The 14382-nt window shown below is 40.6% G+C and overlaps 1 protein-coding gene across 1 annotated transcript; it reads right to left on the reverse strand.

Annotated features, from left to right (window-relative positions):
• Positions 1–9486: 9486 nt before the first annotated feature.
• Positions 9487–14352, reverse strand: LOC138914945 (uncharacterized). The gene has a single exon (XM_070219654.1). The coding sequence runs from the start codon at positions 14350–14352 to the stop codon at positions 9487–9489; it is 4866 nt and encodes a 1621-aa protein (XP_070075755.1).
• Between the last annotated feature and the right edge of the window lie 30 nt (positions 14353–14382).

Below are 14382 nucleotides of genomic sequence, written 5' to 3' on the forward strand. Positions count from 1 at the left end.
CTTACAAATGTTTCCCAAAAATATAACTTTATTTAAGACAACTCTAATGAATTTTATGAACTACCTGCATACTACAATTTTTATACCTACCTCGGTTTATATTTAAAAATATGCTTTTTATAAAACCTCTCGAAAAAATTAGCTAAAAAATCCGTCGGCAAACCGTCTACCTGGCAGTGTTACCAATTAGCTAGCACTTTAAAATACCAAATTTGTCCAAATTTCGGAGTTAGTTATCAAAATATTTTATTTATTATTTATTCAAAGGTACTTAGTATTGTAGTTAAAAATGAAACTTATTTCTGGTAAAAATTTTATGGTAAAAGAAGTTGTAGTTATTGAGAAATTAATAAAAACAGGCCGCTTTTGCAAAAAGTTGGCATCACTGTCGTGAAAAAGTTTCCTATTTTTGCAAGGTAAAACGCTGGCCGTGAAGAAGAAGAAGACATTTAAGTAAAAAAGTACAACATTTTTGTTTATTATTAATTTAAACTAATAAGCGTTGCTAATTTTCAGGGGTAAACATAGGTCACCAGCGCAAGATACCATATTCTTCCGATTCATTCGCGATAGTATCGACATTGATTCTTGTGAAAGGACCTGGCCAATGAGTTAAATCTCCATGGTAGTCCATGTAAAATCGTTTGTAAGGATCTCCTCTGCGTCCCAGCCTCTCGCAGTTTATGCCTTCGCAAGTACTCTAGAGCAGACGGCATTTTAGTTCGCTTTTAAAAATCTTGCCAACTTAGAAATGAAAATAAACCAACGCAGCCGCGGCAAACCGTTGTTCAGGGCAGCAATATGTAGCCTGGCGGGTAATTAAAATTTTAAATGTTTTTCTTTTATTATGTACAATATGCGTTTTAAACATATATTCTTTTTGTAATTTTGCAAGAAGTGACTCTTGCGAAGACGTACACCTAGCGCGTTAAAAATCGAAAAATTAGGCAAATTTGTTTTTTAACGCGCTAGGTACACAAGGTGCTAAGTGCGCAAGAGTCATTTGTCAATTTAGTTCCTTGGGTTCATAGCTACATAATCACTGAAGACTTGATAGTGAAATTTTAATCGGTTCACAAGATATGGCCGTTACAAATAAATTTTGTATGTAAAACTTTAACTCGCTATAAAAGGTAAACGCGAGCTAAGCCAGAGAAACCCAAATGGGTCTTAGCTTATTTCGATGAGTTCTTTCCGCCCATGAAATCAGAATTGCGGTTACATTTTTCATTTTGCACTGTGAAATAGTCCAAATAAGTCAAATAAAATTCGATTATTATTGAATATTCGATATTTATGCGTCCAGCCCTGGTCGTTTTTCGGTAAATTTTCCGAAAAAAGGAAATCTCTCGAATTCCTGTGACACCAACGGTTTTGGTCGGTTGGTTTCTAGGCCAACCGTCCCCAAAACCGTCGACGGTTTCTGTGACAACCCTGATTAAATTAACGGTTTTTCAGGTGTATAATTAATTTTGATTTGAATTTCGGTACGCTCTTAATTATTTTTAATCTATTGGGAAGTTCGTTCCAATACCGAACAGCAAAAATAAAAAATTATTTTTCAGAAAATGCTCTTTTGTGTCTTATGCATGCAATGTTATTCGTTCGTCTTGAACAAGTCATAGTCAGGTTCTTTGGTGTTAATTATTTTGTGCAATGCCACTAGTGCCCTAAATTGGTTCCATGATTGAAGATCAACTTCAAAAATCTTGTACGCTAAACATGAAATCGGATGACCACGCTTTACATTAAACACATAAATCGCAACACTATTAAACGCTACATTAAGTTTTTGCTAACCTCTTGCATCACTGCAACCTGCGACCTTAACGAACCATATGTTTTTCCAATAGCTTGGTAAATATGGTCGCTCCAAGTGAGGGTTTTGTTGAATATGATTCCCAGATTATTTGCTTTTTCAACATAATTAATGACTTCACCATCTATTACTAGGGGTGTCAGGGCAGTGATATCAATTAATTTTTTATGAATAACCAATCATTTCGACTTTTCTGGGTTTATTCATAGACCATTAAGCTTCGACCATTTGTTTACTGGCGATAATTCTGTATTTGACACCAGTAGTGTATAAATGGGGGTTGCTGGATGCTGCTGGGGCGATATATTTGGGTTATCCTAGTTAATGGGGGAGAAATTACTGGGATGTGACGGGTGTCCTTTGCTTATCTGGGTTATCCTAGTTAAACGGGGAGAATATACTGGGGTGTGTCAGGTGATCATAGCGATATATTTGGGTTATCCTAGTTAATGGGGGAGAAATTACTGGGGTGTGCCGGGTGTCCTTTGCTTAGATTAAGAAAGTGTGGTGCTCACACGGGTACGTGATAGATTGTCACGGGCTGTTGTCACGTCCAAAAGAAACAGCTGAAAGCAAGCACCCTTGAAAAGGGATCCCTTTGCTTGCCACTGAGAAACAAACTCATAAAGAAACAGCTGAAAGCAAGCACCCTTGAAAAGGGATCCCTTTGCTTGCCACTGAGAAACAAACTCCCACCCCAATAACAAAAAGAATATGTCAATTTTAAATTCAAGTTTTTTTTTTTATTTTTTTAGCTTTTTGACCTGAAAGAAATAGCTGAAAAAATTACCCATCCCCCAAACAAAAGAAGATGTTAATTTGAATTTAGGTCATGAATTTAGCCCATGTTTATTTGGAAATTTGTAACAGGCTTTTCTTGTACACTAAATATGATGACATTAGTTTTAAGGCTCCGTCTCGATGATTTTTATAGAAAAAGCAGGCACACGCATCTTCGCCGAATCCATTATTACAAAACGTAAAATGATTACCATATACCGTTTTGTTAAGTTCGTCTTCTCCTTTATCCATAAACATATTCCTCGTATCAATGAGATATTTTAAATCTTCTTTAAAAATTTCCTCTCCAAATTGGGATGTGAAATTATTAATTCGGTTTATTAATCCACTTTGTCTGTTATCCATTGTATATGTATAAGTGCTAGACCATAGTTCCATTGCAAAAATTTAAAATATTGTGCGCATTATTCAGAGCACAAATACCGCTTTTAATATGTATTGAGCAAAATGGGAATTGGTTTATGTTTACGGTGTTTAATGGTGGTCGGTAGGTCCCGATTTAACTGTTTCATTTTGATATGAAAGGTCAACTACAATAATAGGTTTACTTTTAAATTCTGTCGGTGATAAAAATGGTTCTGCTGGGCGGTTGTAATAACTCTCTTGAAACCTTGCATACATATCATAAAGGTGAGCATATTTGTCATTTTCAAAGTTTAAATTTAAGTCATCATATGGATACGTTTCTGAATTCAAGTGGACTTTCAGGTTGGATAAATTATTTGTAATTAGTTCTCCATTCAACATGAAGGCTATAATGGCAAATCTCGGTCGTTCTCTATTACTTCCTATTTTTAAATTCCAGACGTGTTGATTGCCCTGTATCAGTTTTGGGTTAATGTATGTATCCCAACTACGGAAAGCTATCGGTAAATTTACGGCTCTCTTTATTATATCATACATTTTAATTTTTGCAGCATCACTGGGTGTTACATGAGGGATTTTCCAGCTTATGGTATGGTTTGCTTTGTTTTTAACATATACATCATCCAGATTTTTTGTCAGCAAAATTACAAGTTCATGCTTACAATTCAGTAAAACTTTTCTATAATCCTCAGCAAACCCCATTAAATTTTTTAAGGGTAGCGAGAAATTAAAATTACGTTTTGTAACATTAACATAACATTACCTTCAAAACAGCTGATTCTCTCTCTGTTGTATACGGACGTGTTTTACATTCGCTCCCACATTTATTCCCTTAGTGTCGAAATTTTCGGTTTTTTATATTCCCTAAGTTTTCATTCTTAACTCGGTTGAGCCCGCCGTTTGAATGCAAATTAGTGATTTGTGTTAAAACCATTGTCTTTATAAAGATATTGAAAAATAGTTAACGACGCGAGTGCATTGTGCATTGTTGTTGTTTTTTATTTACATTGTCGTTTTGGCGCTCTCTCGCACCGTCATCTCCCAACTTCAGTCACCGGCTCTCATTTTCGAGTTAACGGTTCTTTGCTGATTTGGTCTTATCGCGCTCTTTCTTTCCTCTTATCGCGCTCTTTCTTTCCTCGACGCCCTCATAGCCACACAGCTGTTTGTTGGCACTCAACTAAAGCTTTCTGTTTACATTTCTCTACATTCTACATTTTTTATCCTACTTTAACTTGTATCAATGTCTGCTTGCTGTGTTGTTGGTTGCCAATTTACTGGCAAAATCACTTCTCGTCAGCCGATTGTTAATTGCTGGTTATGTGAGAACATCGCGCACGCTAAATGTGTTGCCTTTGGGCACAGTGCGGCCCAAATTGCGGATCGTACTAGGTCTAATGCCAACCTGGACTGGACGTGCCCTACATGCCTACATATCAAAATTGATATTAGATCATTTATGAGGCAAATGGAGCTTGAGTTCCAGGCCTTACGTGCTGGATTTACGGACTTATTAAGTCGATTTAATGTTTTCGACTCAAACTTTAAAGGTCGTATCCTTCTTAATCAAATATCTTTAAATATAAATCGTAATCCTACACTGCCTAATATTTCTCTACATGTTCCAGATCTCTCGAGCAACCTCTCTCTTCCCAGCCCCACTGCAAGCTATATGTCGTGCGATGAGGACGATCCCAATGGGAGCGAATCATCAACGACCGATGTCAGGATGCAATCTCGGCCAGTTTCGCTGAACGTAGCTTCGCCTGAGTCTTCAGGGCCTACTAATCGGTCGCCGGCTGTTGCCACTTCGGGGGCTCTGCCGCACCTCGTACTGCCCCTAGATAATACCCTTGTACCTCCTCCTGTTCCACTTTCTAGCATGATCCCTAGGAAGAACAGTAATAGCCCGGCAAGATTGAATGCAGCACTCACAGTCAACGACGTGATGCATCATATTGTCTCGAAACTCTCCCTTCCCAATCAAAAAGGTATTGACAACACTAAATTTAATTTTAAACAAATAAGAGATTATTCTTCATTTAAAATACTTGTTCCGGATGAACTGTTCTCCAAACTTCTTGACCCAAATTTTTGGCCTGCTAATATAATTGTTCACGAATATATAAAAAAAAATAGTTCGCGTCCCATTAATTCCTTGTCGGAGCCCAGCTCTGCTTCAAATTCAAAAAACTAAATTTCATAATCCACTATCAAAATGTACGGGGGCTTCTTAGTAAACTCTCAACACTTTATAAAAACAACTCAATTTTTGAAGCCAATGTTATTGTATTCACTGAGACCTGGCTTAACCCATCTGTACATGATAGTGAGATTTTGTCAAATAACTTTTTTGTTTATCGGAATGATCGTCATAACCGTCGAGGTGGAGGCGTTCTTATTGGAGTCAAATCCGATTTAACTTCCGAGCTTGTTGATATTTCTGGTTCATCAGGTATTGAATTTATTTGTGTAAAATTATCTTTCCCAAAAAATATAATTTTTTTAACTTGCTCCTATATACCCCCTAACTCCGAATTTAACGTGTATATATTGCAACTGTCTGCCATACAGTCTATCTCCTTGTTGCTTGCTGAAACTGACCAACTCATTGTCCTCGGTGACTTTAATCTTCCCAATATTTCTTGGTTGGAGAGTAATGACTCATTGGTAATGATTACTAGGATGCAACATGACTTTGTTGATGGTCTTGTTGAACTATCCTTGCACTGGATTCCCAATCATATTGGTCGTCTCCTTGACTTAATCTTCGTCTTTGATGGTATCGATGTTGAAGTTAGTCGAAATCCGCCACTATCTCTACCTGAAGATTATCATCATCCTACTCTTCAGCTCTGTATAAATGGATTTTTTAATGCTCCCAGGACTGCAATAAACGTACATCCTAGTTTGTGTTTTAAAAAGACTGACTATGCTAAACTAGTTGAATCTTTATCGACAATTAATTGGTCCTATCTTGTTGACCTTCCTGTTGATGATGCAGTTGGGTATTTTTATAAAGTCCTTTATCGTCTATTTGATGTACATGTCCCCCTTTCCTCCTTGAAGAATTCGTATAGCTCTCCATGGTTTACTCGTCAACTATCCTATCTAAAAAATAAAAAAAACAGACTTTTTAAACTTTTCAAAATTTCTGGCTTGCTTACGGACTGGGCCAAATATAGTTCTGCTAAGGCGGAATTTGTCTAGCACAATTCTGACTGTTATCAAAATTACCTGTCTCGTTGTAAGCGTGATTTCAAAAGTAATCCTAAACTTTTTTATTCTTTCGTCAATTCTAAGCGGAAATCTAATTGTTACCCTCATTCTCTTTTTCTTAATAATAATAAGCATCTGATGACGATGATATTTCCAACCTATTTGCTGTTTTTTTTCAATCGACCTATACGGAATGCAATGGTGTTATTGATAATGATTATCCATACCCACAACCTCATCTGAACTCTATCTTCAAACCAGTGATTAATGTATCCGATGTTCTTCAGAGTCTTGATACTCTTAAGCTCTCTTTTTCACCGGGTCCTGACAAAATACCAAGTTGTATACTGAGGAATTGTTCGCCCTATCTAGCTTTTCCTTTAACATTAATATTTAATTTGTCGCTAAGTCAAAGAAGATTTCCATCCATATAGAAGGAATCGTTTATTGTTCCATTGTTTAAAAAAGGGAACAAGTCAGATATCTCAAATTATCGTGGTATTGCATAACTCAGTGCAATTCCGAAACTAATCGAAAAATTATTACCTGTCAGTTGCAGCATCATTGCCGGTCTATTATTTCTCCGTGTCAACATGGCTTTACTAGACGTCGTTCTACTTCTACAAACCTACTAGAATTTACATCTTTAAATTATCCCGTTTAGGGTTTCCTCCAAACATACTTGACTGGATACTTTCCTACCTTTCTAATAGAACTCAAATGGCCCGTTCTAAAAATAGAATTTCCAAAATAATTAATGTTACTTCTGGAGTGCCACAGGGTAGCCACCTGGGTCCTTTACTCTTTGGCTTAATGATTAATGATCTACCTAATGTTATAAAATCGTCTACCGTATTAATGTATGCAGATGATGTCAAGCTTTGTTTGTCCATGTGTTTACCTAGCTCATTTAATGACCTTCAATTAGATCTTGACCGTTTGTATACGTGGTGCATGATTAACATGTTAAATTTAAACTATTCCAAATGTAACTTTATGACCTTTTATCGTTGTAATCCATCTCTGTTTTCTTATTCTATTGGAAATAACGCCCTTGAACGAATTTTATCAGTTCAGGATCTTGGCGTTTTATTTGATCATAAACTTAGTTTTAAAGACCATATATCTACTATATCTTGTCTTCTTGCATTTGTGAAACGTTGGTCAAGGGAGTTCGATGATCCTTACACAACAAAGCTTTTGTATGTTTCTCTTGTTCGTCCGTCTATGGAATATTGCTCTTGTATATGGTCTCCTCAAATTAGCTGTTACCAAAATATGTTAGAGTCTGTCCAAAGACAATTCCTTTTATTTGCTCTGAGGGGATTACACTGGGACACAGGTAGTCGACTGCCCTCTTATCTTGCGAGGTTGCGCCTGCTCGACTTACCAACCCTCTACCATCGTAGAAAGTGTCAAATTCTTTGTAAGCATGTATTTTAAACTGTCTATTGTTAGATCGTTTTTTCTCCATGTCCGCGATTCCGCTCACTTGCCCAAAACGGTTTAGGGCTCCGCGCGTAACAAGCTTTGCTTGGTGTCGTAAGGGCCACTTGTTTGTACTGATCATAGTGCATCAACGTCCAAGAATAATATTCACCACACAAGTTTAATAAATCAACGTTCTGATCAACGATACGTATTGAGAGAGTACTTATTTCTCTGCAGTTAATAGGTAAATAGATGAGATTGTGTGGTGTCACAGTCATTTTATAGCCCGGTGGAACCGAAATTGCAAACTCATGTAATACGTGATTTGGTATATTATCAACGTAAGAGCCACTCACAATATTACATTCCAAACGAATGGAATTAATTTTTAAAATGTTGACAGCATTATCGGACAAGTGATTTTGGTTTGCCCTTAACACTCTTTGCTTAAAACCAAACAAATGACCTATTGACCTCTCCTTATTAAAGTGTATATCTTCTTTACTGCTAATTATTTCCACTTGAAGTGTATTGTTATTGCTTACAATTTTCACTGTATTTTCCAGATTATAATCCTTTAACTTGTTGTAAATAAATTGAGAAATATCGTTGAGTTCATAGGAGCCGGTGGGAATAATAATAACTTTATCACCAATATGAAGGAGGTTGTTATTTACATCCACGTTGGAAATTGAGTTGTACATGTTAAACTCAACTAGCGCATACTCATATTCCCCGATTAATTTAATTGGTGGAAAATAAACTGTGTTTATAACGGAACTATTTCCATTCACTGATAGAGTCAATGATCTAACCCTTTTGAAATCTGTTGTTCAACTGGGTGTCATACAACCCTGCCCCAAACTTATATTAAAATTAAAGAAGAATAAATTGGTCAAATCCTTTTCTATATCGTCCCTTATCAATATTGTCATCCTTACTTATATATAAAAATCCATATTTATCCTCGTCAGGCATGATATGATCCCGAAATATGTGTCGCATATTTAAATCATCCTGTTTAAACATAATAATTACATTTGCATTGTCCCGTATAAGATGTTTTGGTATCCGTGTATATGTTTGACATAAATAACGAGAATCAATATTTTTGTGACGACCCATACAGAAATATGATCGAATATTATCTTGTTTCTCACAAGCCACATCGTTGAAAATCATGATTGAATTATTTTTTGCTTCGGTGGGTGGTAAAACAGTTTCGTTCTGAGAGAATGTATGATATCCCATACCCTTAATCGGTTTTATTAGCTTTTCCAAGTAATCATATTTCGGTTGGTATAGACTTTTTGAAAACACGTATATATTTTCAAATCTCAAACCATTTGGACAATTAGACTGATCATTACATTAGTTTTTCCGCAGTTGGATGGACCAACCACAAGAGCTCTAATTGTGTTTGGTAATAATTCACTGTGACGTGGTGGTTCAATATATGATGGACTTTGATGCACTACGAGCAGTACAAACAAGTGGCCCAACGTACCAAGCACGTGCTTGTTACGCGCGGGAGCCTTTATCAATTAGGGCAAAAATGCGAGTTCGCGAGGAAAATACATGAAACAAATACTACATATACTACATGGTCAGAAATAAGACGATTTGAGTTGCCTATGTGTGGACTGTATTAATTTTTATTCTTGCCAGTTGCGAAGCCTATTCGATACTGAAGTGAATTTCGCAAAACGACGCCGTCTTAGCGGCGTTGCCAGAAACTAAAGAGATTGTGTATGTATACATGTTTTCTTGTACATAGGTTAAGTATATAGAACAGAATAGAGATGGCATTATGCGCCTATATGTTAGAGATTATTAAAAGCTGCAAGCGTTCACGAACATCCCGGCCCGCCCTGAAACACCGTTTCTGAATGGGGCAATACAGCAACTTTCGTGATCGGTCTGGTCATCTCTCCTGCCTGGGTCTTCAGTTTGACTGCTCGAACGAGGTCGTCCTTTCCTGGATAGGTTTCCATAACCCGAGCGATGTGCCAGGATGCCGGTGGTGAATTGGACTCTTTTACGAGCACAACGTTACCGGTGGAGATGTTGGGTGTTGAGGTAGTCCATTTAGGACGTTGCTGCAGAGTAGTCAGATACTCCTGATGCCATTTTTTCCAGAATCCTTGAAGCATAGACTGGATGCTTTGCCAATATCCTAATCGGCCCACTGGGATGTGGCTCAAATCGGGATCTGGCACTGTGGTTAAAGGTCGCCCGATCAAGAAGTGAGCGGGTGATAGGTAGTTGGTTTCCGTATCCGGTGTGTGGCACAAGGGGCGTGAATTTATCACTGCGCTTATTTGAGCAAGAAGTGTGCGCATCTGTTCAAAGGTGAGCGTTGAGTTTCCGGTGATTCTGCGCAGATGTAGCTTGACACAACGAACTGCCGACTCCCATTTCCCTCCCCAGTGAGGGGCTCTCGGGGGAATAAGTACCCATTGGATACCATCATCCGCTAGTGTGCTAGAAACGGTGTCCTTGTGTGTTTGTGAAGAAAGCAATTCTTGCATCTCGTCGAGGGATCGCTTAGCTCCAATAAAGTTTGTGCCATTGTCACTGTAGATCTTACTGCACTTGCCACGTAAGGATATGAAGCGCCGCAAGGCAGCCAAGAAAGTTTCCGTCGTCAGGTCTGTTGCAAGTTCCAGGTGGATGGCCGAGGTGACCATGCACACAAATAGGCATATGTAACCCTTGCTGATACGTGGCTTCCGAACCTTTGCATCCTTGAGAAGGATTGGACCTGCATAGTCGCAACCAGTATGTATAAATGGAAGCGCTTGAGTAATGCGTACGCTGGGTAAATTAGCCATTTGTTGCTGGGATGTATGGGAGCGTTGACGAAAGCAAGCTAAACAGTCGTGTGTTATCTTCCGAATTAGATTCCGTGCTCCAAATATCCAGAATTTTTGCCGAACAATAACAAAAAGTGAGGAAACTCCAGGGTGGAGGTTCACTCGGTGCTCGTGTTCCAGTATTAGCTTTGAGATGCGATGTGCTTTCGGTAGCAAAACTGGGTGTTTTGCATCCCTTGACAACTGCGAGTGGTGCAGTCGTCCGCCTACCCTTAGCAAATCGTTTTCGTCGATTATGGGTGCCAGTTTGACCAGCTGTGATCGGTTCTTGAGGGGTTTTTTACCGAGGAGCAATTGGTAATCGTCCTGGAAACATCCTTGTGCGTGCTTTATGCAAAGAATCCTTGCCGCCTTGATCTCTTCAAATGAGAGTGCTCCGGATACCTTTTCGCGAGATGGATTTCGAGTACGTTGAATAAACCGCATCACGTAGCCGACAATGTGTACGAGCTTGATCCAAGAAGAGACTCGTTCGATTAGTTCATCAAGTAGATGAATCTGGGTTGCTTCTGTCAATGTAGCCAAACAGTTGGATTTGACTTCTCCTTGAATGCGTTTGTCTGTAAGAGATAAACCGAACCGTGAATCGTTTAACTTTACCAGGTACTGATCCTTGTCCCGTAGCCATTGAGGCCCATTCCACCACAAATGGAAGTCGATGAGATCAGCAGCCATCAGTCCCCTGGATGCACAGTCAGCTGGGTTTGTTTTGGAATCGACGTGACGCCAAGCACTCCTTGGAATGGTGTCAAGGATTTCCGAGGTTCTGTTTCCAACAAATGTCTTGAGTTGGGCTGGCGCATACGATAGCCAGGAGAGCACTATTGAAGAGTCGGACCAGCCAAAAACAGTTATGTTCTTGTGGCGTAATCCAGATGTGATTGAGCGAATCAGTTGGCTGAGAAGAAGTGCTGCGCAAAGTTCCAGACGTGGCAAGGATTGTTGTTTCAGTGGAGCCACCCTTGTTTTCGCAGCCACAATGGACACCGAGATGGATCCATCTTCGTTTGTAACTCTGCTGTACACCACAGCAGCATACGCCTTGGTTGAAGCATCCGAAAATCCGTGGAGTTCGATGTTGTCCGGGTCGTTGGCAACAAATCGTGGTAGCCGGAATTTTTGAAGAGTGTCCAGATCTGCTCTCCACTTCAGCCAGTTGTCCGCCAGTTTAGTTGAGAGTGGGTCATCCCAGTCCAAATTCAAAAGCCAGAGCTTTTGGAAAAGGATTTTGAATTGAATAACAATGGGTGCCAAGAGTCCGAGAGGATCAAATATCCTCGAGACGTCGGACAAGACTTGTCTCTTTGTGCAATCAGGATTTGCAGCAAGACCGACGTTGTACGTAAGAACGTCGTTTCCAGGATGCCAGTACAGTCCGAGAACCTTCACTGGTGACGTTTGTGCAGATTGTGTGTCGCCATCGTTCGTCTGTATGCATGGTGTATTCGATACCCATTTCCCGAGTTCAAGGTTGGCGCGAGACATCAGCTGAACTAGCTCGTTTCGGTTTCGAAGTAGCTCATCCTCACTGTTTGACTTAGTAAGAACGTCATCGACATAAAAATCCTCCAGCAGGATTTTCGACGCATTTGGGTATTCCTCTTTATGATCGATAGCAAGTTGTTCCAGCACTCGCACCGCCAGGAATGGCGCGCACGAAGTTCCGTAGGTTACCGTGCACAATTGGAAATGCTTGATGGGATCGGATGGATCTTCTCTCCAAACGATTTTCTGGAAGTTTCTGTGCTTTTCGTTGACCCATATCTGGCGGAACATTTTTACGATGTCCGCTGAGAATGCAAATTTGTACATTCGGAAACGAAGGCACACAGCGAATAGATCGCGCTGGATACTGGGCCCTGTAAACAGGGTGTCATTTAAAGCCTTACCATTGGCGTCGCGAAATGATCCATCGAAAACTACTCGTAGCTTCCGACCCAGCACTGGGTGGTGGGGTAGATAGAACTGATTTCCAGTAGCGTTTTCCTCAGGTGGCACCTCTCGCATGTGCCCCAGATTTGTGTACTCCCTCATAAAGTGTACGTACTGTGTACGCAGCTGCTCGTTCTGTTGCAGCCGCCGCTCAACCGATTTAAAGCGTTTGATCGCTCCTTGTAAAGTTCCTCCAAATTCGGGGTTTTCAGTGTTGAATGGAAGTTCCACGATATACTTCCCGTTTTCATCGCGACTGTGAGTGGCGAGAAAGTGCTTCTCCACTTGATCATCCTCCGGTTCCAATTTTGCGCTGCTTTGAACGTTTTCTAGTTCCCAAAACTTCTGAAGCGTGGCGCCTATGTCCACTGTTGTAGTCAGTGCAATAGCGTTGCTTGGACTCGATGTGATGAGTGACGTTATTACCCATCCGAACACCGAAGAAATGGCGATGAGATTACCCTTGTTACTGCCTAGCACGTGGGCGTAGACAACCAACTGATCCTCAGAGATACGAGACTTGATATGCAAGGTGCTGCATCCCCTGGTCGTGTCTGCTTTCACCGAAGAGATTCCGGTAACCAAGATGCGTGATGCCGACCGTGTCAATCCGAGAGCTTGGATGCAACGCTCGGATACGTAGGAAAGCTCTGAGCCCGTGTCCAATAAGAGACGGCATGTTACGTGGTCACCTTTTGCGTTTTGAACATAAACCATGGCAGTTGGTAATATGCTTCGCCTAACTTCCGATTCCTGTGCAGATTTTGCAGTGCCCTGTGCACATACAACCGATTGAGTGCCCTCTCCTTGGGCGAAATGACTGAGAGTCACCGATGTGTTGTTGGACGCGCTTGTGTTTCGCTCGTCCTCCCCTGGTATCTGGGCAAGATTCCCAATAGCCTGTGGATTCACTTGGACATGAAGAAGGGAGTGATGATTTCCCTTGCATTGCCTACATTTGTACGTCGACTTGCACTTGCTGACCCCATGACCAGGTCGCAAGCAGTTGTAGCACAGTGATTTCTCCTTCACGAAGGATCGCCTCTGCATCCCGGACATATCCAAGAACTGCTGACAGCTGTACAGAGTGTGTTCTGTAGAATTACATTTGGTGCAGCCACTCCCTTCGACCGCAACCATCGATTGTGTGACCCTTTTTGGTTTTTCTGCATGTGTTATTGTCTTGCCACAAGTAGCAAGCTCCCTTTTACTCAGCTCCAGTTCCTCGCAACGAGAATCGAGAAACTTGAAGAATTCCTCGAGAGTTGGTGAATCCGTGTCCATGCTGCGCTCAATCCACCTGCGCCGCGTGTCAGCGTCTAGTTTCTCCAGCGCCAGATAGATGATCCAGCAATCGCGGCCCATCTGGTTGACCGCATCCAATCCGCGAACAATTTCGTTTGCTCCGTCTGACACCTTCCGTAGAATTGATGCATCTACCTTTGTAGTTGTTGGTAGGCTCATAAACTGCTCCAAAAATGAGTTTACAATGTGCCGTGGACGATTGTGCCTCTCCTTAAGACGTTCCCAAGCTGTGTTGTAAGCAGTCTCCGTAATGGCCAAGTGCCGTACCAAGTTGGCAGCCTCATCAACAAGAAGTGTTTTCAAGTGATGGAACTTCTGTGTGTTGGACAAATGCTGCTTGTTATGAATTGTGTTTTCATAGATGTCTTGAAAGGAGGGCCACTCTGTGTAGTTGCCAGAGAACTGCTTGATTTGAATTTTTGGCAATTCGCTCTGATTAGAATTCGCCGCGAATACTGAACTTAAATTTGCCAAAGTGACGTCACCACCAACTTGAACCGGCGTGCTAGAACTAGCCTGATTTGCAGCCAGTCGCCAGTCGCCGCCCTGAAACACCGTTTCTGAATGGGGCAATACAGCAACTTTCGTGATCGGTCTGGTCATCTCTCCTGCCTGGGTCTTCAGTTTGACTGC

The sequence above is a fragment of the Drosophila takahashii genome, chromosome 2L (assembly GCF_030179915.1).
Source record: "Drosophila takahashii strain IR98-3 E-12201 chromosome 2L, DtakHiC1v2, whole genome shotgun sequence".
In the NCBI taxonomy this organism is placed as follows: domain Eukaryota; kingdom Metazoa; phylum Arthropoda; class Insecta; order Diptera; family Drosophilidae; genus Drosophila; species Drosophila takahashii.